General features: G+C 35.1%; 1 protein-coding gene across 1 annotated transcript in view; it reads right to left on the bottom strand.

The window, feature by feature from the left end:
* Positions 1-373: 373 nt before the first annotated feature.
* Positions 374-16,234, bottom strand: part of ADGRA3 (adhesion G protein-coupled receptor A3) — a 175,040-nt gene continuing 159,179 nt past the window's right edge. Inside the window, exons 15-19 of the mRNA XM_044681394.1 lie at positions 11,417-11,541; positions 9,826-9,949; positions 5,869-6,014; positions 2,023-2,118; positions 374-1,758 (exon numbers count right to left, since the gene is read on the bottom strand). Coding sequence (XP_044537329.1) covers positions 516-1,758; positions 2,023-2,118; positions 5,869-6,014; positions 9,826-9,949; positions 11,417-11,541 — 1,734 coding nt within the window. The 3' untranslated portion in view covers positions 374-515. The remainder of the gene's footprint in view (positions 1,759-2,022; positions 2,119-5,868; positions 6,015-9,825; positions 9,950-11,416; positions 11,542-16,234) is intronic.

Raw genomic sequence — 16,234 nt, 5'->3', positions numbered from 1 at the left:
TTGTCCATCACTGATTTAGACAGAAAATAAAAACACACCCAACATTACTATACCAGAAAGAAAAATATTTTACTGTTTTAGTTGTTTTTTCCTAAAGTTAATAAATTTTTAAAAGATTCTTAGCAAATATATTTGATTCAAATGTCAAAACCAATAGCACAAATATAAAAAATATAATAATAAAACAATGGGGAAAAACAAGCACTATTTATTACTTAAATACAAACTTTAAACATAATATAGACATTATAGGTTCAAGAAGTTGCAAATTAGATTTACAAAATGTCCTGTTCTGCCTTGCCAAGTAAAACAATGCTAAAAAAATAAAATTCACAAAAGAACACCATCTTTTAAGTAAAAACATTTATAAGTATTATCCAAAAGTACAAAAGTTTTATTCACAAATTCTCTTCTCCACCCTAAGGTGCCTGTAAACAGTTTTACAAAAATGTTCATAGATTAAAGGAATGTCTGTCACAGTTTATATAAACTTCTACCCCCGAAGCACGACGGTGCTACACAGTAGTTTCGTGCTTCCACAGTCCAGTCCTGATATTGCCGGTGCTGTCCGTACTTAGCAAAGCTCCGTCCTGGGCGCTGCCTGTAAGGGCTCCGTTCTGGATAGCCAGATTGAGGCCGTACGACTTCTGCTGGCTCTCCAGTTCCACGACGACCGGCTTCCTGACGCCGTCCTTCTTGCCAGGGGCAGCGGCAGCCTTTTCCAGATTCCGGCTGCTTTTGGGAAGGGGGCTGCCCGCGTCGCTGCTGTCCTGCTGGGGCTGGCCGTACTGCCTCTCCCGGTAGGCCAAGTAAGCCTTCCTGCTCCTCGCGTGGCCCTCGTTGTTGGCCGGCCGGCCCTTGGGCAGGCCGTTCTGCACGCTGCCTTCCACGCTGGTGGGGACGTCATACGCGTATTCTCTCAGGACTGTGAGGCGGCTCGCGCGGTGTCCTTTGCTTCTGTTTTTATGGTGTCGAGCTGGGTGTCCGTTGGTACGAAACGGAACTTCTAGAGGCGCCACATGCATTTTGATGTCGTTGTCCACGGAGTGCTCCGTCAGACTGTTGTCGAGCTGCGGCACCACATTCAGCGGCAGAGAATTGCTCTGGCACTGGGCTGCGGCGGCCTGCAAGTTTGTCAGTTTGCAACCTTGGGAAGAATTCTTTAGACTTGATGCGCTCTTGTTGGTGCATGAAGACTCTGCGCTGCTGTTAGTGCACTTAGGAGCGTCTCCATTCGTCCCCGTGGCACTGGCAGGCTGAATGTTCACCTGCACCGAGTAGGCGCTCCTCCCGGGGCAGCACGTAGCAATCCAAGCGAGCCGAACATCTTCTCTATTAACACAATGATGCATCATGACAAAAGCACTAAGGCTTAAACATGTGGCTCCAAAAAAGCAACTAAAAACCAAGTCCAAAGGGTAATAGAGGGACACAGACAAGGCCCCCAACATCCACAAGGCGACATACAGAAGCAGCGTGAGGCTGGCGCCCAGAAGCTGAGAGTGGAAAGGATGCTCGTTCTCCAAGGCGGACGTAGACACCAGCGACAGCGACATCGAATCCTGGTGAGTTACTTCTCCGTGGTCGCTGGTTGCCAATCTTTGCTGTTCCTCAGATGGCTCTTTTAATTCAAATTTGCGTTCAGGGTGTCGTTTCAACTGAATAAATATGCTCAGAAAGTACATACAGTTGATGAAAATGATAAAGCTGGCAGGTCCATAAAAGGCACCTATGCTAGGCTCCCAAGCCATCCAGCAGCTAAAAAAGAACACAAAACAGATCAAAATGGACACTCTCAGAGTAAAAGTTTCCACAAAATAATTTGAAAAGGGGTGATACACACACACACACACACACACACACACACACACACACACACACACACACACACACACACCGAAATCCTTNCACACACACACACACACACACACACACACACACACACACACACACACTACGAAATCCTTCCAAAAAGTCCCTTTAAATTGCCTGGAAGGCAGATATCTGTTACAAAGTACTCACTATGGCGCATTAGGCCTACTGCCATAGTTCCTGATGTTAGCGGCTGCTGTTATTCCACACACAATGATAGGGATGCCACCACCAATAAGGTAAAATCTAGAATTAAGTAAGAAAAAAAGGCATTAGTCATTTTTCTGCCATTCCTAAAGGGATCACCTCCCGTGACATTCTAGTTTCCCAATATCAATTCTTTGGAGAAGAGTACACTTTCTGTAATTTTATAGCATATTATCCCCAGAATACCTTAGCTATCACAGTTCCACTCAATGGCTCTTCAACATTCCTGATTTTATTTCAGTTAAGAAATTTTCTTCTCCATAAAGCAGTCAAAAGAAAGTAATACAAAAATGCCCATAGAGGGTAAGGGGGTTGCATATTACCATTATTATTTATGCTTAAAATGAATATTACAACTTTCTCCTATAATAACATACTTATTTTTTGACTAGAATTAGCAGATGACAAAAGAAGTCTATTTGGGTTTTAAGAATAAATAAAACTGATCAGGTTCTGCCACCTTGTGGACAAACAAGGTAGAATACTTAAATAATGGATAAACTTTGTCAGTTCTTCCTATTATTTAAACTTATATTTAGAACGTTAAAGAGAGAGAAGACAGAAACACTTCTAAGTCTGTGCCACATCGCGGTTGGGAGAGGGGACAAAGGGGGCGGGGGATGACTCGCAACTCAAACTAGAGCCGACTCTCCTTCCTTACACCACCAGCCTGGTACAGGCCTTCATCACTTTGTGCATAGACTTACAATAGCCTCTTGGTTTTCTCCCCACTCCAGGTGATCCTCTACTAAGTTGTCAAAATGATCTTCCTATAAAACTCAGGTCTGATAACATCATGTCCCCCATCACCCCATCCAATGAACTCCAGGAGGCCCCTATTGGCTCCAGGATTACACATCAAATCCTCTGGCTTTTAAATGCATCCTAATCTGGCCCTCTAGTTCTGTTGTCTTTCACTCCCCTTCCCAAACTCTTAGATCCAGCCTTCTTGCTACTCATGTCCTGACTCCCAGCTAAGAAGTCACCACCTCACCTTCGGCCTAATCCCTCTTAACACTAGTGCCTTCTCTAGAAGATTATTTTCTGTCCATCCTGTAAACATTCTGTCCATACATAAGTGGTGCTGTTATTTTTCTCATTAAAGTATAATTCTCGAAAAGCAGGGACTCTTTTTTGCCCCTTGCACATCCAGCCCTTAGCATGGTACATAGAGGGTGTTTAATAAAGGCTAATAGACATGACTCACTATGAGAAAGGGCAACCAAAAATTACCCAGGAATACAGAGGAAGTTACTACAGGATTAAATTCATCCATTTTCTAATTTTATTTATACTTATATAAAAATGTCATTGGATCACTTTGCAACACAGACTTTAAAATCTCGTTGGTAGTTCTGGTGGGTAAAATAATGTGTAACAATACTAGTCTTGGTAATAATAATCATTAATGTTAAGGAAAACCTACTTTGTTCTTAAAAGTCCTATGGTAAGGATACTTCCAAGCACTGGTTAGAAGATGGGGACTGGATGGCAAAGAGAAGTGAAATCCTGCTCTTCCACTGACCGCAAAAACTAGATCCCTTCTACTAATACAACTGTCTAATCCCTACACAAATGTTATTAACTGCTCAATACAAGAAAGAGGAAACTAGACACGAGACAGAGGATGTAAATTAGTGCAGTGTCAGAGAAAGGAAAGGATGAGAAGTGAAATACAGGAATTACCTGGAAAAATAAAACAACACAGAAACTCAACCACTTGAATCCCTCTAAGTTATAAAAAACAGAAACGTTCAACACAAATGCCAGAGAAACTTCCATCTCTATCCAGTTCTGTTCTTCTTTGATCAGAGAAAGGACTAAATTGGCTATGAAAAAGTAATATTAGTCAGACTATGTTAACCATTAATGCCCAATTAAAACAGTTCTACCAAAGTTCTACTATCTCTTCATGAAATGGGGGTGATCTTGGATTCTTCAATTATAATGCCAACAAAGCACAAACTGGCAAAGCCGGAAATGCTTTTTGAGTAACCTCCACAGTACAGGCTTGCATATCTGTCATCAATCCAGTTCAATCCTTTATTAAGAGCCTACCACTATATTCCAGACACTGATGAATGTTAGATCAGTCTACTTACATTCAAGTAGGCTCATCACCAGGATGCTGGACAATATCTGACCACAGGAATTCACAAAGACCATTTATTATTAAGCCAATCTGCACGCAAACCAATGAAAAACCCTACTTCAGAGTTTGGGATTAAGCAGCATTAAGCATATAGTGCCAATATATGTGACAAATTATAAACTACGTGGTGCAGTGGATAGAGCACTGGGACTAAACTCAAGAAGACCTGAGGCACTAATTATGTGATCCACAGCAAGTCATTAATAGTTTTGTCTTAATTTCCTCATTTGTAAAATGAGATTAATAATAACCTCACTTATAATAATAAATATAATCTATATAAAACAAATATAATAATAACCTACCTCCCAAAGTTGTTGTGAGAATCCACTGAATTAATATTTGTAAAGTGTTTTGCAAACCTTAAGGCATCATATAAATGTCAGATGATGTTTTTATTATTTTTACTATTATCAATGTCTCCTTGTGGCATGAAGGCAGTCCTAGTTTCTCAAAGGTTATGAAAATAGAGCAGCTAGCTCTACTAGGTACTTTCAAGCTGGAAAAGCTTTCAAGTATATCCTTCTCAGAGATGGTATGTCTAACATCTGTGGACCAATCTAAATTCTGAGAACTTCATCATTAGGCTGGGCAGAGGGATGATAATTTTTTTAGCCAGGGAAGCAAACCATCAATGACGATCTAATAAATATTTGACCTGTGCTGCTGAAGGAATTATTTACAACAACAAAACATCAATCAAAATATAATAGCCTGCTAGTGGGTCTGTCTACATCAAGCATCCCTTCTTCAATTTATTCAGCCACTGAAGTGATCTTTGTAAAGTGTACCTGATAATGTCACCATTCCATCCTCCACTCAATAGACTGCTATTATCTCCGGAATCAAATATAAAATAATCTGTTTGGCATTCAAAGCCCTTCATCACCCAGACCCCTCCTACATTTCCAACCTAACTCTCTAACATGTACTCTTCCATTCAGTGGCGCTGGCCTCCTAGTTGTTCCATGAAGAAAACAATCCATCTCTTGGCTCTGGGGATTTTTTTCTGACTTTTTCCCCATGCTTGGTATACTCTCCCTCCTCTGTCTCTACTAATGACTCCCTGGCTTCCTTTAAGTCCCAAATAAAATTTCACCTTTTTGCCTTCTCCAACCCCTCTTAATTCCAGTGCCGCCCCAATGGTAATTATTTCCCATTTATCCTGTATATAGTTTGCTATATGTATATATTGTTTGTATGTTGTCTCTTCCATTACAATGTATGCTCCTCAAAGGCAAGAGCCTTTGGCCCCAATTTGGATTCTCAATGCTTAGCAGTGTCTGGCACACCTCATAGAAGTTTAATAAATGTTTACTAATTAACTGAATGAAATACACTTAACTGTTCTCATATATACTAGGTTTTCATGATTACCTAGTAATATAACATAGCTCAACACTCACAATCTTTCAATTGTAAAGGAAATAAACATACCATAAGTCCAAACCTATTTTCTTTTACATAGAAATTCAGGTTGAAATATAACAGGATAGCTAATAAGTAATAAACAATGGTATGAAATCTTAAAATGTTGTTATGATTCATCATTACTGAATGCAACATTTTAAATATCATTTGTAGCAAATGAACTTTTGAAAGGATTTCAAAATTTATTAAATGAAGGTATCTTATACCTGAGCATAGGCCTTGGTGGAGGTGGAGGCTCATCAGGATCCTGACATCTTTTTGCTTTTTTAGTGACTTGCTTGTAGATATTTCTAGCCGTCACTCCTACCCATAATACCGTGGCAAGTGTAGAGTAATGGAGAATTATTCCAACCTGTAGGAAGAAGGTATGAACAGTCTATTTACCTTAAAAAATCTTTCAAACTTTTTACACTTTCAACAATAGATTATATTTACTGAAATTTTCATTAAGCATTAACAAATGGAACATTCACTCACACAATCAAGCTTGTTTCTCTAAGAGATTTCTAAGCTAATCATCTATTTATAAAATATATTTATAGTTGTTATTGTTAGTTCTCATAATGGGAATTTTAGCAGAACAAAAAAATGTTTAGTAATTTCAAAAATTTGCTTCAGGGGGAAAAATTAACTTCTAATAATTAACTGTATCTTAATATTCTACACAAAAATTAATCCTTTGATGTTCTAACAGCTACCCACATGTTTAATAAATAAACTATGTTTGGATTAAGTCAAAAAATTAATGTCTTAACATATAGTTAGACCAGGGAGATTCACTGTTAAAATTTAGTTATAGTATTCTCTCTTGATGACAGTATGCTAGACCATGTAATAATACATGAAGTGTCCTATAATTCATACTTACAAGATAGCTAAGAATTTCTATGGGCTAAAATAATCTTTTAAATGTATCCTCGAGTATAAAAATTCGTCTGTGATGGGGAAATTAGGCAGAAAATAAAATGTTAAAGTTTTTTTAAGGATTACTTGTTGCTTGCTTTTTTTTTCTTTGATAACTTCAGGCCAAATTATTTTAAAGAAAAATTCTTCGTGTGAGGAAATTTGTCATTTCCAGGAGATGATTTATTGATTTCAAACATTAATTTTTGAGGCAATAACATTTCAATACAACAACAAAAAACTGAGTAGTCTCCCCATCATTTGGGAATTTTTACTATCACTAAAAAAAAGAAAAAGGGAAAAAAAAAAGAAAGTGTTTCCCTGTGGTTCCAAGAAGCTGGAACATGTGCACCCACCACAGCCCAGTCAAGCTATCTCAGCAGACAGGCCTACATAGGTTGAGGGTAACTGCTAGGCCTCCAGTCCATTGGTGACTCGGGAAGGTCCTCCAACTGATAGGCTCAGGAGAACAATCTTGTCATTGGCCATGAACAGGCCCTGGGCAGGACTTAGAGGCACCTGGGCCATAGGCAGTCACCACAAATCTGTCTCGTCACTGAATTTGTAGGATTGATGACAATGCAATTCCACCTCACTCGAGTCCAATTCACACCAAAGTCAGGGATGCCTCTCCATGATGCCACGGGGGTGCTCTTTTGAAATAAAGGATGAACAACTGAAAGGTAGACCCGCTACTTCAGACATGGTGTGATCAGAACTTTCTATTCTGGCCATGAGAACTGTATTACTATATACTAAGATGGCATAAGCTAAAGAACTAAAGAAACTCCTTTCACTTCCCATATGAATCTAAGCATTTCCCTGTTTTTTTGACTACACAAAAGCATGGGAAAGGATGTGACTTATTGGGGATGTCAGGAGGGGTAAAAAACAGCCTCTTTTACTGTACTTCTTCATTTGTAAAGAAGAGTAAGTACAACAAGGAGGTTGTGAGGAGTGCTCTGGAATTCAAAGCACTAGGCAAATAAAGAATCATTGCTGTTATTATTATTACACTTACTACTATTTCTATTATTTTTCTATTTTCCATGTTGCATTAACTCTACCAGAAACTATTTGGGCCTTTCTTTTTCTACCAACAAAATGAAAGGACTGGAATAAATGACTTGGACAAAGACTCAATCATCAAAGACGCAGTGGCCACAGAGCTGGGGGATAATAGCTAGCACAGTGGATGGTAATCAAACCTAAAAATATCTTGATGAGGTATAGCCCTGGGTTAAAATCTAAAGTCTAAAAGGGTTCAAAATATTAATAAAAATGTAATATGGGTGAGGCTTGGTTGGGTCACCTTTGACTGAAAGAAATTTGTGGGGTGTAGTGGACCCCAAAACACAAAGATGATCTTGGGCTGCATTCAGAGATGCAGAACATCAAGGTCAGGCCACATCTGGAGGATCGTATTCAGTTCTGAGGGCCAAAGTCAGTTTATGAACTTTGAGAAGCTAAAGAGAAGGTAAAGGCCTTAAATTATGTCAAATGAGGATAGCTGAAAAGAACTGAAGACATGTAAACTGTTAAAAAGAAAGATTAAGTAGCATCAAGATAGCTGTGTTCAAAAGAGTGGCCATGGGGAAGAGGTACTAGATTTATTTGGCTTGTCCCCAGAAGTTAGATCTTAAACTAGAATATTAACTTAGGTTTGATATCAGAAAAATTTCCTAAAAATGAGAATTGCTTAAAAAGAATAATGAATTACCTCTGGAGGTAGTTCATGGCTACCCAAGCAGAGGGCAGAGAGCGCCACTGGTCAAGTATGCTACAGTAAGGATTCCTTTTGAGTTTGGAATAGAAGGCCACTGTGTTCTTTTGCCTGGTTCTATCATATTTTGTGTCCAGCAGTTCTGATATATTAGGATCTCACATGTGTTTTCAGGGTAAAAATTATAAAACTAGTTAATAAAATTATTTTATGGAATCAAATGAAATTTTGTTCAATTAAATTATTAAAATACATAAGGAAGTACTCTTAGTGACTTATAAATGTATTCAAGATCTATTCAATCTTGCAAAATTTTCTTAAGTCTGCAAAATGTATAATAGTTCTGTAATTATTTATTAATGCTACTCATTCTAATGTCTTTTCAGGGCAGCAGAGTACAAGTTTTTGCATCCCAAAGTGTTATTACATGCTTTTAGACCTGTAGTCTGATCTGATTTACATACTAAGTTCAAATTTATTTTCAGACCTGTCTTACCTGAAAATTAAATATGATCTTCTCTTAAGAATCAGCTTTAATAAGCTGATAGATTAGCATAGTAAACACTAGCTACCAAATTAAATGCATTTAGCATTACATTATTTTATTGTATTATAATAAAACTAATTTGGTGTCAGAACATTTGGGGCTTAAGATTTATTTACTAAATACAAATACTGATCCTGGATCCTGTGAGAACAAAAGATGGTTAAAAATTATGGATCACCATCAACAGAATTAAATCAGTTTTCATTCTCCATCCCTAACCTCCACCAAAAATGTTATATATTATTATATTTTGTCTCCTCTGTAACAAAATGTATCACTTGGTATTTGGAAATGGAAAATATACTTCAAAATTTTCTCACAGATCTCCTAATTTACATCATATTTACCAACAGTATTCTACAGAACAGTGGGAAATGAAGTGAATAATTTCAAAATTTTCAAAAACATTCAAAATAATCTAAAATGAAGAATGTAATTGGTAGGGATGACATATACAATGGACATATATAATGAAATGTGTAAAAAGAAATTTTTTTAAAATTACATCTATTAAGGATTTTTAAATATTCCTTATAGTTAGTACTACCTGATTTTTGCTCTCTCCACTGTACAAATACTTTTCTTTACTGAATAAAGAATAAAAAATATACAATACTATGAAATTCTACCTGGGTCATGTTAGTGAAATAATTTTATCCTAAGCAAAATTCTTTAATAATCCTTTGAATTAACTATCTGGAATCAAAACAGAACTAGTCCAGTTAGCAAAACTATGCTTATGAAAATCAATTACACAAGTTACAAGAGAAATGTATTCAGAATAAATGCTTGCTAAGTGGTATTCATTTTACTTACCTTCAATTAGTAAAGGAAAAAAAGAGAAAAGATTGCTATATATGAAGAAATATTTTTTTTCCTATTTGGTTCTAATAAAATGTGGGAAATTGCTTTTCCAGTAAGAGTTCACTATTTTGATCCTCTGTATAATATTGTTTTTGCTTTCAGTTTCGTATTTTTTTATAAACTTACTGCTTGGCAGATGCTGGCATTTTTGGTCTGAGTTATGCCTCCAACAAACACTCCACATGTCAGGAAAATATGAAAGCACAAGTTCACTAGCATGTGCCAACTTTTAAGGCTGATTCTAATCAAACTGTTTAAAAGAAAAAGGCATCATTTTAATACATAATTTAGTAAAAATTAATAATAAAATCAACACTCATTTAAAATATTAAATCATTTTAAATTTTCATTTAGAAAATAATCATCATAAACATCTTGTACTATCAAATTTATCAAATATTCATTTAAGAGAGAATACTTCCTACTACATAAAAATGTTATTGTCTTACATTTTAAAGCTATAAAAGGTATTATATAGAGGTCAGGAAGATATGAGTCCAAATTCTTTCTTTTGACACATACTGGCTATGTATTCCTACCTATCACTTAACCTCAAAGTGCCCGAAGCAACTTCCCTAGCATAGAAGGTACAGAGCTGAATTTATAGATGGAGCTTCCTCATCTGAGACTCCTCTATAAATAATATCACAGGTCCAGTATCTATCACATTTTATCTTATCCTATGGAAATGAACAAAAATTCTATAATAATAAATATTTTAATAGCATTACTCTTTATATGTCAGGAAGAAAAACTGATTTGTAAAATTACTGTGTCCATTAAAATTTAGAGGGAAAATAATCCTAAAATAAGGATTATTGTTATTATAATAAATAATTCTATATTCAGTTATAAAATTAAAAATGTTTTTGTCTAGGAATTTATCTTGACACAGCTAAGTAAGCACAAAACCCCATATATTTCAATGATATTAATCTTTTAAAATGACATGTATTAGAAAAATTCATATACTATCTAGAGCTATTTGAATAATATCTATATGCAAAAATAATCACAAAGTAAAGCTATCAAAAACATATTTTAATATCAGAAACTTAGGGCTGTATCTTTTATCAAAATAGCATTCCCTTTGTAGAATCAGTAATTCCTGTGATTTTTAGCAATTTGGTACAAGGCTTCTAAAATTTATATAAAAACCCTTTCTCCCCTTCTCCACTTTTCACATTCTTCAGATATAAAGAAATAGTAGCAAATAAAAGTATAGACCACAATCATTTAGTACTAAAAGTTTACGTTTAGTATCCTTAGGAATAAGCAATTGTCTCACAACATTCTATCACTTCAGCTATCAATGAGCTTAAAGTCTCTTTCCACATGAATACTCTATTCCCAACCATGTGGTTTATTGAACTAAAGGAACTTCATGACAGTAAAAGCAACATTTTATTTTCTGAGGCTATTAAAAAGCCGGGGCCATAAGGCTTTAGGCATTTTAGAATGTGTGTGCTAGGACTAGTTGGGATGGGGGCCCCAACCCATATTTTTGTCACGCCCAATTCAGTGAAGTTCGGAATGCGCCTTTTGAAGGTTAAATTTTTTGCAGTGTTTGCTTTTTTTTTTTTACTTAAGTTTAAAATTCAGCTAAGTCAGGATTATTTGTATTCTGAATTAGCTTCTAATTGAAAAACTTATATTCTTCTGTTTTGCTCTAAACAAATATGAAATCATAACTCATACCATTAATTTTAAATCTTACCTGTGATGGTATATATAACTGACAATGATCATTAACAGATTTAGGAGGAGAATTATAGAAGTAGCATATACAACAGGATGTAACAGATCAGCTGACTGGGAATATACTTCAGATCCTGTCAAATCCTAATGGAAAAAAAAGAAACATTATTCTTTCTATAGTTCTCTTAAGATTAATGGCAAGGATCTTTCCAGAGAGTTAAAATATAATAAAAATAACTCTATATCTTATCTATTTTAGATATATCCAAATTTTAGATTTTCAGATTTTCTATCATTTTACTTTGTATTAATACCTGTTGAATTAATCTACTTCTTTCATCCTTCTTTAATGTGGATAAAGAAAGAGTTCTGTGTGAGAAGAACATTCATAAGAAAAGTGCAGGAAGGAACTGTTAGAGACTTCTTATTTTTCCAACTAACATATTCCATTTCTCTCATTTTGGATATTCCCTGAATAGGGTGACTAAAAGATAGGAAAGTGTTCCCAGGGACTTAGCCCTGCATTATAGAATCGAGGTTGTTCTGTATTGTTTTTTGTGACATGACTGCCATATCCTTAGGTATAGAAAACCCTTCTGTACAGATCAGAACTCCAGAATTCCTAATGAGGACACAGGGCCTTGGGCTCCTCAGGTATTTCTAACTATGAAAACCAAATTAGGAAGACGGGATAGAAGGAGGTTCTCTCTCTGCAATTTGTGAAACTGAAAAATTCACTTGAATTTTCAGCTCCTGGAACCTAGAAAGCAAAGAAATTATTTGGAAATCAGGTTTGTGGTGCCAGTAATCTCCAAATCAGCAATTGGTCAAAATCAAGAAGAAACTGAAAAGGGAAAAAGCCAGCATCGAGCAGCAGATGGAAGAGAAATATGGGGATAGTTGGTAAATAAATTGATCAATAAATCAATTTTTCAAAAAAACATTTATTAAGTGACTACTATGTGCCAAGTGCTGCAAAGCAGAGAACAGAGAAATATTCCAAAACTATGGAAAAATCTTCAAAGAGTTTCAGAATTTTAGTGTATTGCACAGCATTATGGAACTTAAAGGGACACTGGAGTTCACCTTATTCAACCCCCTTAAATTTATGGATAAAGAATTAGGATTCAGGGGGCAGCTGGGTGGCCCTGTGGATGAAGAGCCAGGCTTAGAGACAGGAGGTCCTAGGTTAAAATCTGGCCTCAGACACCTCCTAGCTGAGTGACCCTGGGCAAGTCACTTACCTCCCCCTCAACCCCACCCCTTCCTAACTTTTACCACTCTTCTGACTTGGAATTAATACACAATAGTGATTCTAAGACCTTCAGAAGGTAAGGGTTTAAAAGAAAGAAAGAAAATAAATTCAGATCCAATTAAAGGAAATCACTAAGAGTTTTAGTGAATATTACCCACAGCTTTACTCAAATGCAAAATGAGAATGGATCTATGATGTCAACAATTTGTAAGTCTCCTACAAAGAAGGTGAACTTTCTTGTGCAATTCTCATCCGTGTGTTCCCAGAATTTTGTCATTTGGAGTCTACCCAATATAACAATGAATCACAAAAGCTGTCCACCTCTCACTTCTTGAAGCTTGTCATGTGATCAGACTATTTTTCTCTTCCAATCATATAATTTTTTAAAAACCCTTACCTTCCATCTTAGAATCAATAGTGTGTATTTTTCCAAGGCAGAAGGGTGGTAAGGGCTAGGCAATAGGGGTCAAGTGACTTGCCCAGGGTCACACAGTTAAGAAGTGTCTGAGGCCAAATTTGAACCTAGGTCTCTAGTCCTGGCTCTCAATCCACTGAGCCACCCAGCTGCTCCCCAGTCGTATAATACTTGATGACATCTTTTGCACAGTTATTAAATAAGAAATTGGGAAATTTAGAGGAAAAGATGACTGTATAATTAAATATAAATTATCCAAAGAAACCAAAGGAAACTGATCATTTAAATAGACTAATTTTAAAGGAAGAAATGTGTAGTTAAAGCATTACCCCACACTTTTTCAAGACCACTAAATCCAGACAAATTCATAGAATAAGTGTTTCAAATTCTCCAGGAATATTCAATGTTACATATTTTCCAAAAAGATAAAGATGGCATATTATTTAATAATAAATGAGACACTTTATTTACTTTAAAGTAAGGGAAATAAAGTTATAGGCTCATTTCCGTAATGTGCACAATTTTAAAGATATAAAATAAAAAATTAGCCAAAAAAAGGCTAATTACATTTTAAAATTATTCACAATAATATTATCTTTTATTTTATATGTAATGCTAGCTCAACATAGCTATCAGTTTAACAAAACATTTAAGAAAAATCCAAGTATATCAATATGCAAAAAAGTCTTTTGAAATCATCTAAAAATTAAGGTAAAAATTTGATTCTGACAAATAAAAACATGATACTAGTAAACTTAAGGAACAGTTTTTAAAAGTCACAATGACAATGCTAAATCCACAATGGATAAATAGTTATGTTGTAGGCATTTCCATGCCCTATCTTATATTTGCCTACAACAGTTAGAATGAGGAACATACAATTTTCAAAAGAAGAAACTGGGATTGTTAATAATTATTTGAAGAAATGTTCACTATCACTAACAATGGGGATGCAAATTCAAACGAATTCAAAGTACCATCTTTCACTTACCAAATGTGGAAAATTTAAGAGAATAAATCTCAATGCTAGTGAAGCCACAGGGAAATAAGCAACTTATTTATTGTTTGTTACTATATAACTAAAAATTTTAAATTCTTTGTAAATGCAAAATAAAAGTGTTCCACAGTACCCTACAAAAATAATTGTATCTTTTCCACACAAAATTCCATTTTTTTTAGGAAAATACTCTTGAAATGTCTTTTCAAAATAAAAGAGGGGAAAGCACTATCAATATGAAGATTTTGAAATCAGTATTATATGTAACCCCAAATTACGAACTGAAATATTGAATAGGAGAATGGTTAAATAAACTGTGGTACTCATTAAATTAATAATCATACATTTAAGAACAAGAAGCATGAAAAATGCAAAGAAACTATTACGTACTAGATTCAATACCTCAAGATTTAAAAAGTAGTTATGGAAATAATGAAGCACCCACCAACTACGGTCACATAGGAGAAAAATTAAATGCAAATGAATGAAAAAATAGACTCCTACTGAGGACTTAGTAGTGATAGGAAAATTGTTGTGATATTTCACACATTTAAATTGGTTTAAATGATCAAGATTGGCTGAGAAAAGATGAAAAATATATCCTTCTCCTCCTTCTTTTAAAAAAGTTGGAAACTATAGGAGTTTTGTTAGTTTTGCTGAATTCTGCTTTTCACTATTCACAATTCCCCTCTCTCCCAAATTGCAGGACAGTGCTCCTAGTCTGGATAGGTATGCATTTGTAAAGAAATATAATCTTACTTTTTAATTAAGCTAATTTTTTCCAATTAACATGAAAAATCCCATTAACCTCCCACTATATTTCCTGGGCAGGGGGACACACACCTGATAACAAATATGCACAGTTAAGCAAAACAAATTTCCACACTGGCCTTGTCCAATAATTGATGTCCCCTTTTCACATAGAATTTGTCACTTTTCTGGAAACGGGAAACACTCTTTATCTTCAAATTTCAAAATACAGTTTGTAATTTCATCAGAATTCTTAGGTTTCTTAAAAGTTGTTCAATTTTACAAAGTGGCTATGAATTTTCTCCTAGGTCAGCTTACTTCAGTATACATCAGATTATACATGTCTTCCCAATTTTCTCTGAAATGATCTCCTTGGTTTTTATTGTTGATGTTAATTTCACAATAATATTCCATCAAATTCTTACTGTCAATCATTCTCCAACTGATGGATACCCCCTTAATTTCTAGTTCTTTTATCACTATAAATATATATACACACGTATATATGTATGTATACACATGTATGTACATGTAGAACTATATCATATAAATGTGTATTATGTCACAAATATATACACACACAAACATACACAGGGCCTTCTCTTTCTTTGAATTCTTTGGGGTACAGGACATTCACAAGCTGAGTAAGTTTTGAGGCACAAAACAAATCAAATTGTTTTCCAGGATGGCTAGATGATACATAGCTCCACTAAAAACTAAGCATTAGAATGTTTTGCCACAACCCTTTTAAAATCTATCATTTTCCTTTTCTCTTATCTTTGTCAATATGATGAGTATAAGGCAGAACCTCAGAATTGTTTTAGTGTGTGTTACTTTAACTACTGGTAATTTAGAACACTTTGCCTACTTTATCTTCTGTGATCCTCTACTCTCTTTGGTCATCATTTTGCCTTTCCTTAAAGATCTGAAAGGTAACTTCCTTCTTGTTCCTCTAATTTGTTTATAATGTGACATTTGAATATAAGCAATAATATGTCATTTGGAACTTATCTTAGTACATGATGTGATCTAAGCCTATTTTCTGCCCCACTACCTTTCAGTTTTCCCAGAAGTTTTTTACTGAATAGTTAAGATTTTTAAAATTACTGTTAATATTAAATTAACATTTAAGAACTTCATGATTAAATCTAGAATATTTTACCTCTCTATAAGGAAATGAGAATCATTCTTTATCTTCATCTTCTAAAATTATAGTTGCCCATTTCATTAATCAGAGTTCTTAAGCCTTTCAAAGCTGTTCATTTCTACAAAGTTGTTTATAAATTTTCCACTAGTTCAGTTCACTTATTCTTCATCAGTTTATACATGTCTTCCCAAATTTCTATGAAGTGATCTCCATGGCTCTTTGAATTTAATTTCAGAAGATATTCATTACATATCCAAGAATAATTTCAACTTG

This window comes from Gracilinanus agilis, chromosome 6 (genome assembly GCF_016433145.1).
Source record: "Gracilinanus agilis isolate LMUSP501 chromosome 6, AgileGrace, whole genome shotgun sequence".
NCBI lineage: Eukaryota > Metazoa > Chordata > Mammalia > Didelphimorphia > Didelphidae > Gracilinanus > Gracilinanus agilis.
The sequence above is the reverse complement of the archived record's forward strand: the minus strand, read 5'-3'. Positions and strand labels throughout refer to the sequence as shown.